General features: G+C 36.6%; 1 protein-coding gene across 2 annotated transcripts; it reads right to left on the bottom strand.

Moving 5' to 3' along the window:
* Positions 1-207: 207 nt before the first annotated feature.
* On the bottom strand, positions 208-14,974 carry LOC149779441 (large ribosomal subunit protein eL27-like). 2 transcript variants are annotated; one of them, XM_089940104.1, is made up of 5 exons: positions 14,879-14,974; positions 13,589-13,671; positions 9,311-9,480; positions 5,478-5,588; positions 208-293 (listed from the first exon to the last, which is right to left on the bottom strand). In XM_089940104.1, the coding sequence occupies exons 2-5, from the start codon at positions 13,667-13,669 to the stop codon at positions 245-247; spliced, it is 411 nt and encodes a 136-aa protein (XP_089796230.1). In that variant the 5' UTR covers positions 13,670-13,671; positions 14,879-14,974; the 3' UTR covers positions 208-244. The 2 variants fall into 2 exon arrangements, with proteins under 2 accessions (XP_089796230.1, XP_089796231.1); XM_089940105.1 differs by having other exon boundaries at positions 14,816-14,879.
* Between the last annotated feature and the right edge of the window lie 1,662 nt (positions 14,975-16,636).

The following is a 16,636-nucleotide window of genomic DNA, read 5'->3' as shown; positions in this document are numbered from 1 at the left end:
TTTACGATGTAGAAGTAATGTTGTTAAGCAGAAACCATTTTTTTCTTGGTCATTGACCTTAATCACTGACCCTAACTGATGGATTATGTGCGACAGGTAACATAATAAGGATCAAGATCCTTACATAAGCTTTATTGGCCTTGTGGCAGGGGGTGCTAAATACAACATAAATATAAACCAAAATTGTAAAAAAATCAACAAAGGTAATTCGGTCTTTTTTTTTTAATTCGTCTCTCTGTACAATTTAGAATCTCAACTTCTGGAAAAACCATCTGTTCTTGCCACTCTTGTACCTGAAAAAAGAAGGAAAGGAAAAGATGAGATGAGTATATAAAAAATGGAAACAAATATATGGAAAAATTCCCAGAAGAAAACCAGTTGGCTGGTTGATTGTTATGGGTTTATAACAACATGATACAGGGCAGCCAGTACATTTGATGGAGGAAGATCCTGGCAAGAACCATCAACCCATGGGAAGATACATATCCTGGCTATAACCCATGAAACAGAGGCAAGATGTTGGCAATCTGTAAAGGCAAGCACTTTAGACCATTCTGCCACCCAAGGTTCTTAAAATAAAACCAGGACCTACTTCTTGCTAGAAACCAAGTTTGCATGCAGTCCTTGTATAATTCTGAAGCAGAAACATTTATGCTGGATAGGCATACTTCTGTCACAATTCAAATTCTAGTAGAAAATGGTGAAAAGCTAAACTTGATGTCTTGATATTGCTTTGTCTGAACTCTTAAAACATCTCTCGTAAATAAAGTTACTAAAAAAAGACACAGTTATAGTCCTATAAAAGAACAGATTTTCTAAACAGGCTAGTTTTATACATTAATACCACATGTACTTTATGTGGGGAAAAAAAGAGATCTGGTGTGTTGATGTCAAGGGTAACAATCCATAATTTTTTTGGTAGTACAAGATAAAATATATCCAACATATATTTTCACATAGAATGTTTTTAGTATTAGAGAGATCTTGGTTCTATTATGTGGCATGCCATAGCAAATTTTATGGCTATTTCTAATCCCTACCTCCAATATTTAGAAGCTTTATCTCTTTTATTCAAATGATGGGGAGAAATTTTTGCCCCCGATTTTCTATTTTAGAACACACATTGTTCCTAAATTGAAGCACTGAAGATGAAATTTCCTTAATTCATTAACCCCTGGTGCCTCGATTATGTGTCAGGAGGTAGTAGCCTACTTCTGAGCTCTGTAGCATCAAGGTCATGCAAGATACGCTAAAGGGGGTAGTTTTATAGTTGTTGTTGTTGTGGGGTTTTAATGCCATTTTTCAGCACACAATAGGCTATACATGGCGGCCAGTATTAATGGTGGAGGAAGAACCAGGGGAAACCCCCGGAAAGAACCACCGACCCACGAGAAGCTACTGGCAAGCTTTCTCACATACCCACATTGGCTGAATCTGAGACTCGAACCATCGCAGACAGAGGTGAGATGGCAGTGATCCATAACGGAGAGAGCTTTAGACCACTCGGCCACTCTGGGCCCCGGTGGTTTTACAGAAAGGTAGAGAGATGTAGCTCTACAATGATACCAAATAATCTGGACGTTCTAGTTGCACTACAAAATACAGAGGAAAAAAAACATTTTTGGACCAGACTTTTTTCCACCAAAAATTCGTGGTGTTTGGAATTGAATTGTGTCTGGATTTTAGACTACTGGCCTCAGATCTAAGGTGGACTGGTCTGAACCGCACACAGACAGGCTAACCCTTGCAAAAAGTAAGACAAGATGGGCATTTGGAATAAAAAGTAGTCTCGATAAAAAAATGATGGGTCTGTTAAGCACAAAAAAGGTTTACCCTTCTGCTCATGTGTGACCGAAATAGCTAATGAAAAAATATGTTTCTAACACAACTAGGCATTAGTTTAACTGGAAATCTCTTGGAAGTTGATGTATTAGGATGTATTCAGAAATAACACACACCCCCACAATGCGTTTCCTACACGTGTTTCAGGTGAAAATGACAAAAACCTCCAGAGGTTAACAAGTTAAAACTCCTCAATTCTATGTTTACATCAATCAGATTTGTATTATGAGAATTATTGTATAAAGATTTGTACTTGAGAATGGTATGTCCGTGATAGTCTAATCTGTTGCATTAAATTACATCTTGCACTTTTTATAAACTACTGTACCATATCCAACCTCAACAGCAGGTCAGATTGAGCAAGATGACGGTGTCTTGACACTTCTGACATGGTCATAAAATGGACAATTTTGTAACAAGAGTCAAATATATACCTTATAACAAATGATTTCCTTAAAAGGAAGTGCAGTTTACAGTTCTTGCTCTTCAGGTCATTAAATGCTCACGTATACGCAAGCACTGCATGGCATGGTGAAAAATCTTGCATCTCCACATTTTAAATAAGGCGATGAACAGGGTCAACATGTCCATTTCTGCCATGAGCTTTGATAAAGAGGGTATTTATTTCACTACATCAATGTAAATGTTATCAAGGTTATCCAAGAACTGGCTTAAATAAACAATCCATTATTTGTGCTATCAGTGTTTACAAGTCAGTACAGTTAAAAACCCTGGTCAAGACCATTGACCGAAAACTCTCTCTCTCTCTCTCTCTCTCTCAACTTAACTTAAATATCTGATCAAAATTGTACAAGTTGTAGTGTAATATGCTCAATGCAGTACAATCAGGTTTGCTTTTTTAAACTCCTTCAAAAAATTTCTGGTGTGTTGGTTATCAGGTACATACCATTTTCATTTAGAATCTATTATGAAATGTTTTAATGAAACTATCAATTCAAGTCTTTGATTAGTAGAATTACAAACATTTCACCTAACAGATGATAAGCCATTGTATTGGCACTAGCACTTCAAGTCTATGATTAGTAGAACTACAAACATTTCACCTACAAGAGCAGCCCCATGTGGTTCTGATTTTACACGACTTGCATAACTTTCCAATTCACCATTCAACTAAGCAGACTAAAGTAGCATTTTAAACGCAAACCCCATGGAAACCATTTAACTTTATACCATATTGTTTATACACAATTTACTATCTCGTGATTATTCTTTCAAAAGGCATATTTAACATACAGGCTCTTGCTCATAACTTAAGTCATCCAAGATCTTGACAATACAAATCCATTTACCAAACTGAACAAAACTGGATGGGAAATACAGTTCTACATCAAGAGAGGTAACAATGATATGAATGGTATCTCAACATCTACAGTTCCCATTTGGAAGTTTACAGTAGAAGCAGTCTTGAAAGACCGCCCCTTCTGCCAAAAATTAATGGTCTCTCATGATAGGTCATAACAGTAAAAAACCAACAAATCTGTACAAGGGAGAACCTGTTCTTTTATAGCAGTGGTCTCACAAGACAGGTTTTACTGTATTTACCAATGTGGAGCAAAGTCCAACTGAAAATTCAGTCTCCAGAGTGGCAACAATCTTGGTCAATCAGATACAAAATTACTGTACTAATATGTGCTTATCTTGCTCATAATCAACTTCGACCAACTTCTTGAAATAATATACAAAACTTCTAATAAATTTATCTAAATCTGCTAAGAATTGACTGCTAGTGTTAACAAATTCAGACAATCAGAAGCAAAGTCAAGTCATTAATATGGGACAATTTAACTCAAATTGAATCTTGATAATGTATGCAAATTTACCATGTTTGGTCAAAACCCTACCAAAATACTGTCTATAAAAAAATGCCAATCACTTGCACAACTACCTCAAATATGCACACATCTCGTGCAAAATAAGTGTCCCTCAAAGGGGGCAGACTCTCCAATAGGCAAAAGGAATTTCTGGGAATTCAAGATAAGACCATTTCTTGTGTCAGGTGTTGAAACCATCTAGGACATTTTTCAGCACATTAGATGAAAACCCCACAACAATATGACTTTTGGGTAAGGCAAAGTTTTGGCAACAAGACTTTTACGATGGTAGCCATATTAGATGTCATGTCAGCACCAATTTTATCAAGGACATCTGAACATCACAAAAAGCATGTTAGTGAAACCCCAAGTTGATAGGACTATCCATTCAGGAGAATTAGCGACAACATTTTCAAGGTGGCTACCTAAATGGACCTCACACAGACACCTTTGTCATGTAGGATCAACTAGACGTCACAAATCTTACTTGTTGTTTAGGGTTTAGTGCCATTTCTCAGCATAAGATATGCTAAAATGCTGGCCAGTTCAACTGGTCGAGGAAAAACCACAGTAAGACCAATGAGAAGTCGTTAAGTGAAAACCCCATGCCGATATGGTCATCCATAAAGGTGGAGTAGCTATGACAATATTTTCAAGATGCCAGTCATGGTGATCATACTGGACCTCACAATGGCTCCATTTCTTTTCAAGACCACTAAAAATCACAAGTCTTTTAGTCAATACACATTTTGATACAACTACCCATTCTTGCAGCAATAACAACATTTTCAAGATGGCCACCGAGTCCATGTTGAACCTCACAAATGGCACCATTTTCATTCAGGTACTAGACATCATCTAGGTCTGTTAGCTAAAACTTTGCATCAATGCAGAAGAATTAGTGATATTAAGATTTTCAAGACCTCACATTAGCACCATTTTCATGTAGGAATATTTAGGATCATAAAACATTGTTTCTACTGAAATTCCATGCTGATGTGGCCATCCATTCAGAAGTAGTGATACCAACATTTTCATGAAAGTGCCTGTGGTAGGAATATTGGTTTTCGGGGCAGCAACATATACCAGACCTCACAAGAAGTCTCTAAATGACAACACCCTGCTCATGTACCATTCGTTCAGGAGTAGCAGTGACAGCATTATAAACATGGCTGATATGGTGGCAATACTGGATTTCTGATCAGCACCATTTTATTTATTTAGACCAACTAGACATATACTGTCTTTAGTATATATAAAAAAACGTTGACATGGCTATCCATTCAGGAGTTACAATAAAAAAAAATTCAAGATGGCTACTGGTGGTCTGCAGGTAGTCGCTAAAGACAGTGCATTAATAAAATAAAAACAATCTGTGCATGACAATTGTTTGAAACTGGCAAGAGGTTGCTCACTACAGGTTTTTATGGCACAAGTTTTCACAGCAATCCTCTAAGTGGTTTAGCGAGAGTAGCGATAACAAACTTGTGCCAACTGACACAACTGACAACAAATCATCAAATAAGCTATCCTGGTTTATGGCTAGTAGAGCTAAATATCGCTCAACATCCTGACGATGTTAGCCTATTTACCAAGTTTGATTACAGAAATACAGCCTTTCAAGAGGAAAGAAGCTCAGCCAATCAAATGCTGTCAAATGGCTACTGGACATGCAACCATTTCACAAGGTCACAAAGCCAATATACTAATATACTTCACTCTATAAAATTATTTTTAGTAAAATTAAAACTTTCTAACAAAGCAGTGCTCCTCTCAGTGGAATTAAAAAACCAAAGGGATTACCTTTCCTCAAACCTAGCCTTGACTTCCCGCCTGGCCTTACGCTTTTTTCCAGGATCTCTGAAAGCATCCTTATTCACAGAGGTTTTGTCCAGGTTCACATCAACAGAGTAGCTACAACAAAACATACAAAGAGAGTAATAATTTCTTGAAAATGCGTGAATATAGTCATAATTTTTTTTTAAAAAAAGTGCTTTGCAGTCTTTGAATTAGACTTGCCTAAATCATTCAAACTGTCATCAAACTACTTGCAGATTATTTTCCAACATGATATTGTCTTTTAGGAATCATTGAACATGATCCATAATTCCAATATCAATTTCTGTTCATATGCTAACACTAGTGATTGACAAATTGAAGATGCCAATTGGTCATTACAGTTACCAATTATTTTATTGGAATGGATTCATTTGACAAGTAAAGAAATTTCCAAGTACCTTTTTTAATCATCCAAATTTCGAACAAGTCATATTTTTTGTCATATATACTCGATTCTTCCATAAGCAGTAAATAAAGCTATAAATATCCTGCCATGCCTCAAGTGTGTGATTTGCAAGTCTAAATGCATTCATCAATGAAAAGGTAACTACTCCAACTGCACAATTAACCACTGCTTTACTTTACTTTCCTAGGGTGACTTCCCAACAAGAAAGATTAAACAGACTACAAGTTACTTTCTGATTTTATTCTTACAGCCAAAGTCAAATTTTGTTGAAAGAACTGTTGGAAATGACAGCAATGTATTGTGAGCAATCAACAGTTATATACGAGGAATTCCAAATAAAGGAAGTCTAATAACCAGAGACCATGGGATGCACACGTGTAAAAATTCATGGTGTGTTTTGGATTTTTAACAATGTTTCAGTCATATCACTACGATGACTGCAGTGTGACAGTTAATAGTGATGTCTAGCACTGGGGCATCAAGCCGTAGACATGTAGCATGATGTCCCACCCTGTCACTTTATCCTGACACCAAGATGACCAGTCCTAACACTAACCCCTTAATGCTGAGCACCATTTTGTACGACTCGGCCTGGGTTCAAACCTGCGACCTCCTGCATCTAGCCATAAGATTGGTATCCAATATTTTATCTTTTCCTGTCTTTCTGTTTTAATTTTTACCTATGATCAAAACAGAATTTGACATGCTATGTTATACATACTTGAGTTGTGAAACTTGCCAGGCCGACCAGTCCTAACACCATCCTCTTAATGCTGAGCGTCAAGCGAGGTAGCTGTTAGTACCATTTTTGTAAGTCTTTGGTATGACTCGGCAGAGGATTGAACCCACGACCTCCCGCATCCGAGGCAGATGCTCTAACCACTAGGCCGCCGGAGCAGTGCATCAGGGTATGCATGTTCAGTCCTACCCACTTATATCAACAAGCCACCCATGTTGACAAAAATACAAAGTCCCAGGCCTGAAGTCCATTTTTACCAAATTTGTCAAGCTGATGTCGATATCAAGACATAAACATGGATAAGTTAAAAATTGAACAAATCCTTGTTTTTTTTAATTGTTCATGTTGACAGCTTCCCAGTTCTGACCCATACTTTATTATAAAATTATTTAAAATTGATAACCACAACTTGTTCGATCCTCCAAAGTTCGCCTTTCACAGCAACTTGTGTAACACATGCAACCTTCATTAAAGCAAGCTGGCTACAATCTTCAATAAAAAAATGCAACCGTCATCAAAGGAAGCCAGCACCAAATTTGAATAAAAGCAATGGAATCTAATCAATTTTTGAAAGTGATTTTAACATGTTCATTGTACCATGAAACTTTCCTTGTTGCAGGGAAACCTTTTCATGATGGCTACCAATGACGGAGTGAAATACAAATTAAATTAACAATCTTTTGAAGCTAGATATCTGGCCATCTAGCTAACTGAAGGTGGGGCATCCAGCAAGGATGTTTGGAACATTTTTATTTTGCTTATGTTTTAATTTCCCCAAGAACAGCCTCATTCCAATAGTTGTCTCAGGCAGACCAAAATATTTGCCAATTTAACTACACAGCAATGTGCTACTGGCAACAATGAATATTGCAGTGAATTGTTGACTTGTGTTTGCTGACAATGAGATATAGATCACATGAGGAATAGCATTTTTAAATAGGTGTTATTTGTGTTTTCTAACTGATTGTGACTGATACACAACTATTCTAACATGTGACCTATATCATTAGGTCTTGCCAAGACTGTTAGCTTAAATAATTATCACAGATCACCCTACTAGCTTAGTGCTATCAGTCCCCCACCACCACCATCATCTCCAACAGCAAATATTTAAATGGGAGAAACACAGTGACACAGGAAATTTATCACCAGACCAGTGTTTCTCTTTACCCTCATTTGCGCTTCAGAGACCCCCAAATTTTTAATTTGACCCCCAGTTTTGATACCAAAGTTTGTTTTTTACTCAGTCTGACCCCCAGTTTTGACACCAAGGAGATTTTTGACTCTCAGTCTTGCACGCCTAGGGGATACACTGCACCAGACTATATAATTGGAGGCTACGTGTAAGAATCAGTTGACATCAAGGTAAATAATCAAGTCTTCACCTGTAGGCAGAGAAAAGTCAGAGGCAGGAACTTGCATACATTGTTTACAATGGGAATAATTTGATGTTTATACAGATGCTGCAACTCTGTGTGTGTGTGTGTGTGTGTATATATATGCACCAAAGTTGGGTCAAAATTTCAATGAAGCTATCAAATTTTATTGTCTTTATCTACAGTCAAACCCACTTAACTCAACCTCGGTTATCTTAAGAACCCATGTATATCGACTGTTTTGGTCCAGTCCCGAAATAATCCTTCATCATGCTAATTTTTTCCCCATTTATCTTGACCCCTTTGAAGGCGATAACCCTTTTATGTCGGGCATAAATTTTGGTCCAAAGTAACATGTGGACCTGCATAATTTGACAAAATGCAATTTCTAATGTCCATCTCAGAGAAATTTCACAACAAATGATCCAGAGTTTCCACTACTACCGGTAACTTGTACCGCCAAGGATGGAGAAAGTCGGTACAAGACTAGATTTTACCGGTGCAAATGCTAATCAACCAGTCTCATCAATGCATGGTTTATCACTTGCATAGAGTGGAGAAATTTATGCATTTTACAGTCCGACGGCTAATGAGTACAGACAGCCTCCTCCTTTTTTTCTGGCACAGACGTAAATTTTATCAGTAAAACCCGACATACCGTAAAAGAACCTCAAAGAATCAACAGAAGCGATCGATTTTCACGTACAAATTTGGTCAGTTTACATTTTGCCACTAGTTAAAGAAAACACTAACAAAAGAAAATACTTTTTTTAAGGTGTAGTCAAACATGTAATTGGCCTAGACTTAGGACAACGTGAAAAAACCATTGCCTTGCTGAGGCTACCAAAGGGATGAGGCTATCATGGGGGAAGGAAAAAATCCACTGACATTTTTATTCAATATCTTTTTTCCTGCAACCTGGCAACACTGAATTATTTTTATTGTGCATCAGAAATGCCCTTTCTTTTTAGAAACAAACCCAATTTTCAATGCTTCAAATGTACAATCCTTGTTCTGCATTACACTTGTCAACGAAACCCTGATATCTCGGGAACCAGGTTTGACTGTATTGACAGTGCTGCTTTAAATGTCTGGTAGCTTGCAAGCAATTATTTAATGTTTTTTTTTTTTAAACTGTCACACCCAGTAGAGGATAACCTCTAAAGCAAACTGCCAGTTAAGATTAAACTAAATTCAAAAGAAGCTAACTGAGCTATTGAAATGAGCTGAATGTCGGTTTGACATGTTTTACTGTACAAGCCGACCAATCTACTACCGTGTGGGCATCAAATGGTTATAATTGTAGACTCTGATGAAGGCCTTCAACTTGGACCTGTCCTTAATTTTCTTTTTGCTCATGCCTCTGGTCACGATGCGTGGATACCTCTCTATGCCAGCTACCAAGGCATGACCGTAAGTTCTGTCAGATGTTCCTTCATCATAATTCTGAAAGACACAAAGTAAGGCATTTCAGCCACATGTTGATATGACCATCCAATAAAGAGTAGTGATAATATTTCAAGATGGTAACTCTGGTACCCATACTGGGCATCAGATCGTCCTTTTCACTTAGTACTAGGGCAACAATAATTTTTACTTAGTAGATATAACAAGTTTTCAAGATGGTCACATCCAGTCAGCACCATTTTTGTGTATGATTAATTACAGTGTTTCCCTTCACGTACATTTGTGCACCCGAGACACGCTGGAGATATCTGATGCAGACATTTTGTTTGCTGTATTTTGGATTCGCATAATGCAATCAGGATTCATTCAATATCCAATGCACAAGATGACATATGGCATTGTGTATTCTTCAAGCATAGACATTGTTATGGAGTAGTTTCCCATAATCTTGACAGCTCTCAGGCAATCTCCATCGAGATCAGCAACATGTCATCCAGACGAACCTCAATACTTGTCAGACTAGAAAATGGTCTCCAAATGAAAGCGGCGTGCACACAGTATCACTAGCCAAGAAATTAAAAGATACAGAACACAACAGAATAACTGTGGACCATAACTTGAATGAAAAATGGAGAATAAAATTCCTTTGACTGAAATACAGCACATCAAGATTAACAGTGTGAATTGCGATTGTGCGATTACAAAAACTACAAAAGTAAATAATCCTTTCGTGACAGGGTGCAAGAATTTTCAAAAATTTGGTCTTGATCACCACAAAATATTTGGAGAACACAATCATCCAAAGTATTCTTTCACAGCAAAGAAATCTATAAGCTTGCAGAGACAAATTCACTATTTGATTACAAAGCAAGGCTGGGGGCATTATAGCCTTTGTTGGCTTGTAACTTTGCTGCAACAAGAGAAAGATTTAAAAAGTTAAAGTGTAGCTTACTAAAAAGATGAATCACTAGCCTTCTTGATTTTTGGATAAATGTGTTCTAGGACGAAGTACACATTTTATGACAAGCCGTAAATAAACTGATATTCAGTTAGAAACATTTATTTGGGGTTTTGTATTGACATATATACACACAGTGGAACTCATTGACACATACGTGTATTCATGTCTAATGTATATGATGAATAGGGGGTATCAACACAGTTTACTATCGTGCTGTCGTGGCATGCAGTTCATCCATAATGCATGTAATTCCATTGAAAAATTGCACACAGATTTACAATCTTCAATAATTTTGTCAGAGATCATTGTGTCTGAATTCAACGTCCAATATATAGCATGAACAGAGTATCAACACCATTTATTTACCATCTGATAATGTACCATTGAGGCTTGCAATTAATCCGTATCACATGTATTTCCATTGCAAAAACTGCATACATATTTAAACTATTCAATAATTTTGTCACAGATCATTATGTTTTTGAATTCAATGGGAAAAATTAACAGCAAAATTAGGTTAAGAAAGACAAAGTATGTGTACGGTTCATTATATTCCTGGGTCTCTATGAACAGTGTGTACAAATTTCATACTGCTAAAATTTTCTCATGTATTTCCGTGCACATTTATCCTTTGTAAATTTTCAATTAATGCTTGTATGCCTATTCATTTGAACAACTACAGCAAGAAGAATTAACAATCAACACATGCTTTCAGCATGCATATAACTACTTCAGATTTTGTGAATATCAAAAGAAATGTGTGAAAACTATACTAATGGCGTAAAGTGCAGAGAACGACTTGCGTTTGTGAACTTGCTTTTTCCATAACGGTAAAATATTTTTTTAAAACAAAGAAACTTAATAACAAGTTTATAAGCAAACACCATATACATGTTAAACCAGAGAACTTATGTGCAGTAAGCCTGCAATGGTCATGAGTCACTTTTATAAATTTTTTAAAGCTGAACACATATACAATTTTATACCCTTTCAATTTCCAGCTAATAAAGTGGACATTATTTACTGGTCAACTGAATGTGTCTAATAACACCACCAAGCCCAGAAAAACGTGCTGGTGGCTTTTGTTTTCTGACGTTTATTAAATTGTGAGAATCTTTCATCAACCACCGCATTTTCTGCTGCTTGGTTGTGAATACAGTTAATGAAGAAACACATATCGGCTACTGTTTGAGCAACGACTGTATACAGAATTAATTGAAGACAATCACAAAGACGACTTACTGGCTTTACTCATGGATCAGTAATAAGTAACATTTCCGATGTTTATTTTGGCATAACACTTCAAGAACCTGGTGAAATTCTTAAATTTCAGAAGCTACGCCACGATCATATTTTATTCCATAGCTGCCAACCCCCGAATAAAAAAATAACGATTTTCAGGAACAAATACTTATTTTTAAAATTTTAATGCATATGTAACTATTTACAACATATACAACCATCAATAAGTAGGACAGTGCTTTATACAATTATTTAATGTCAAATATGCATGTGTTGTACCATGCTCCATTCGGATGCCCATTCAGAAGGTGCAAGAGTGCAACACACTCAGACACAGGCTGTTTAGAGTAGCCTTTCCACACCCTATTTTTTCCCAATCATTATCGATCTGAATCTATCAACTTTCATTGATTATCTCAATTCTGTGTGATTTTCTTATTGAACTGTTTTCGTTCTAACATATGAGTAATCCTTTGTGATTTTACTGTCTGAAAAAAGTGCGTGAAATAAATCGCCAGCAACACTATTAACTGAAAGAGGAAGTTTAATTTCCAAAAGAAATTTAATAAACCCAATTTCGATTGAATTACATCAAGGTTCTCTCTGGTATTTATATACGTTGTAAGTTCAGGCTGAGTTGTGTATGATGAAGCAGCAAGCTGAAGTTTATTAGCTTTATCGTGCTCTTTATTTCATGGGTGTCTCCATGCCCAATAGTGAAATCACATTACACAATTTGCAAAACGTACTTATTCCTATACTATATGGTTTCACAAATCTAAACAAGAAGGCACAATTGTCTTTCCAGTTTTGTTTTCTCGTCTTTCCTGGAGAAAATGCTGAATATTCTGCTTTCCTATTCAACATGATTAGAAGCTGAATATTACGAAGGCGAGATACAGTGACAGCGGTAACTGTTTGCAAAATCCAATACAGAGAATAAAGACAGGCACTGTAGCCTTGATTTCGAATGAACAAATCAAATTTGTAGAAAGACAGGCATTGTAGCCTTGATTTCGAATGAACCAATCATATTTGTAGAACTGTATTGCAACATACATGTGATACATTTCTATCAGATTGGAACCTAGTACCCGTTCTAAACTGAAAATCACAAGGAAATTTTTTGATAATTTGTTTTAAATAAAAAAATTTATTTTTTGCCAAAAAAATGTACGCCCGTATTCAGGTCCAAAATACGGGGGAAAAACAGGACACATGGCAGCTATGTATTACATTAAAATTCATATGTGAACTTTTCCCCAAAATGATAATAAATGTTTTACACACTATTTCATTTTAGACAAACTAAAGACCATGGGATGAATGTGTGTAAAGTTTCAGGGCAACCCTCCAAGAAGCTTACGAACAGTAGCAATAACAAGCTTGTGCTAATGGGCATCTCACAACAGACCATCCCATAAGATCTAGTCTATGACCAGTAGAACTAAAGACCCATGTTGATATGATCATCAGTTCAGGACGAGTCGTAATAAGATTTTTACTGTGGCATCATGATGACCATATTTGATGTTCGAAGGGTACTGTTATCATATAGGAACAATCAAACCATGGGTTGAACATGAAATGCTTTATGACAATTGTTTCTAGCAGTTGAGGAACTAAAGCAATAATAAGTTACAAATGCCCAGTCTCCCATGTAAACATAGTTGTTAACCCCTACCAGCTGTAGAATGTAATTGGTTTATCCCAAAAGTTTTCGATCTTTCATAATCAAAAGTGCCGCAAGAGAGCTCTGGATCAGATTTTAACACCTCCACTGAAAGAACAAGAAGAAGCCACTACATAAGCTCTTCCGATTTTTTAGCAGTAGAGTTTAAAAAAGTGTTGCTTTACAAATCACTTTAATTTACAATATTCAACAGCTTTATCGCCAAGTATAGGCAAACGAGAGCTAATGAATTGATTCTCTGGAGATTATACCTTTACGACAACAGCTTTCCTACCAGCATATCTGCCATTGAGCACGAGAACCACCTTGCCAGGTTTCATAAACTTCCCCATGGCTGAAATGAAAGAGCACAGTAAGATAAAGCAAAATGGGGTATGACATTAACAAAAAGGCTGATAAAAACAAATTGCTGCAAGGAATTCCAACAATGCGCTCTGGCAATCAAAACTTCAATCACTTCATTTGGACACCATTCTTTGGTGCGAATAACTTGTGATAAAATTACGCCTATTTGATGTTATCCGTCATTAACATTTTGTAATACTATTGTGCACGCACATTTCTGTACGAATAAATGTATGCATGTATTTTTATACTAAATCCATTGTGTGCTAAAACAAAATACAGCATACACTTAAACGTACTATTCACAATGTTATTTATTGCACGAAATTCTTTCTCGACATTTTGTTAATTACCTCCAACCTCATTTCCTTCAAATATCGCATTACACGGGAAAGACTTACTGGCTAGTATGATTCGTAGTTCAGTAATAATAAGATTAACACTGATCAGCTTTTGAAAAAGCTGTCTTCTTTAAAAACGAAGCCAAGATGAAATGGCAGTGATCAACATGGTTCGAAGACTGCAACTTCAGTTTGGTACTACGCAGAAAAGTCAATGATGGCTTGATGAATAGAACAATATCTCAGGAGTAAACAAGCCATATAGTATGGACATGTGCCTTTAAAGACGGAAATAGAAGGTTATTGAGGGTCATGGGTAGAACGAAGTATTATAAGTTTTGTGCCTTCTCTTATATATTATGATAGAGAGGGGCCTATGTCAGAACGGGTCATGGGGCTAATCTTAGGTATTTCTGTCACTCTATCATTTTTTTCCTATCAGATCATTATTTTGTTGTTTTTTCTCAACATCAAGCTCGCGCCGAGCACCTGTGGTACGATCTGTATATAAATTTTAAGCAATGATATGTCACTGTTAATTTACTATTAAAACCGATACTTCTCATGTTTAAAGTGAAACCATGTGCTCCAATAATCTTAATCTGTGTACTTAGTTTCAGACTTGTTGCCCAGTGGTAAATCAAACTAACGTAACGGACAGAGTTATCATGAACGATGAGCATCTGCTCTCGAAGAATTGTATTGGCCATTACAATTTTAAATAAACGGACAATCTTAAAAATGAAACAATTATATATTAGTTGGGAAACTGAATGATCAATATATATATACTTTGTTGAATTGTAAGCCAAACTAGTGCAGGTGACGATGGATAAAGATTAACTATTTACGTGCCTTCTCATATGGGTGCCCTAGTTCTGAAAAGACCGAAATCTCGTTCTTTCTCGCGGAAGTAGATGTAAACTGCACTCGGAGCACCCTAAGCTTTTTTCCGTGGCTTGACTTGTTCGCAAAGAAAAAAACGGAAGGTATAGAAAATTATACTCTGAGTTAAAAACATTATCAGTATTATCTTTAACTATTCAGACAAAATAATGGTTAAAGTGAAGGAAATTACAAATGAGCAAAAGGCTGCTGATCCAGTGGGAAACATATTATATAAAATCTTTTCCTTGATTTTTGTGTGTGTCACTTCTGTTCAGTTTGGTCCAGACGTTACAGCATAGATAATTAATTGATTAATTAATTAATTAATTAATTTTTGTTGAAAGTGCTAGTGTTAAGTAACGTCATTTTCAGGCACTTTAAACACTCCGCAAAATTTAATTGACATAATTGTGACTAACACAACGAAAAAGCCGGTAGCGACACAGCTGGAAATAACTGTCTAAATGGTATTTCTCATCTTCGCCACCCAAGGTTCCGATATATTAATCCTATTTACAACTTGGCGGATCGAGTAGATGTTTCTGTGCTTCTACTCTGTGATTTTCATTGGATGTGGCAGCAAGCCACCGCCTCCAATCAAAATTAAGTTGTTCAAATTTTAACACTGTTCCTACATGATCGAGACAAGGGGAGTACACAACTTGAATGGATTCATAAATAAGCAATTTTCCACTGTCGGTCCGTGTTTGTACAAATACCTTTCAATCAAATACACCTGTAATGGCTTTTCTCTGGTATGCAGTCATACTTTCTATGTTAAACTTACAACGTATCCTTTTGAAGTCAGTAACCCCCACCATTGTCGACCGATGTACAATACATCATTGTTACACGTAATTTATTAGTTGGCATTTACATACTAAGGGAGGCAACCCATAAAATTCATTAGATGTCGCTAAGACAAAGCAATAAAATATCTGCTCGATCCGACAAGGTGTAGATAGGCTTAACATATCGGAACCTTGGTTAGCGTAGATGGGTATTTCTTTGTTGTCAACACAATTTTGTATTGCGCTCGTGTGCATAGCGTTATCGGTGGCTAATACACCATGACTAACAGTTATATTGTAATCAGCGATACGAGCCCCTGTGGTTTTCCGCTGGCCTATTCCGAACATCACCGTTTCATTCCGATGCAAGATGAATATCAACGACTCTCTTAAAGGGACAAGAGACTCGGAGGTAATCACAGCGATACTTCCCAGATAGCCTGATACCCTGATCTCCCATGATGCACCACACCCATGTGTGGAGCATCATGGGAGACCAAGCTACTTCCCAAATTGGTGAGTTTTTGGCGTACTTACATCACGCTGGATGTGCAAAATACAGATTTGTATAAAATGATAAATATTTACAGACGACATTAGGCTAGGTTTCAACAATCGATGAAAACGTACCATTTTTACATTTTTAATGTTATTAAACCAACTTCTCTACAAATAAGATTGAACAGATCCTTCGATTTCAATAACCTGAAATGGTGGATACATTGCTGTTAGTGATGCCATGTCCCCATGTCACTGTGACGTCAACGGAGTTAGCATGATGTAAAGACAACCATGGGGGGGATGTTAGTGTGTGTGTGTGATTTGGAATTTTAACGTAGCTTTAACAATTTTTCAGTCATATCGTTACATCAGTTTTTAGTGATGTCTAGCACTGGGGCATCATTCCGCAGACATGTAGCATAATGTCCCACCC

Source organism: Sinohyriopsis cumingii, chromosome 17 (genome assembly GCF_028554795.1).
Source record: "Sinohyriopsis cumingii isolate HCF-2022 chromosome 17, ASM2855479v2, whole genome shotgun sequence".
In the NCBI taxonomy this organism is placed as follows: domain Eukaryota; kingdom Metazoa; phylum Mollusca; class Bivalvia; order Unionida; family Unionidae; genus Sinohyriopsis; species Sinohyriopsis cumingii.
The sequence above is the reverse complement of the archived record's forward strand: the minus strand, read 5'-3'. Positions and strand labels throughout refer to the sequence as shown.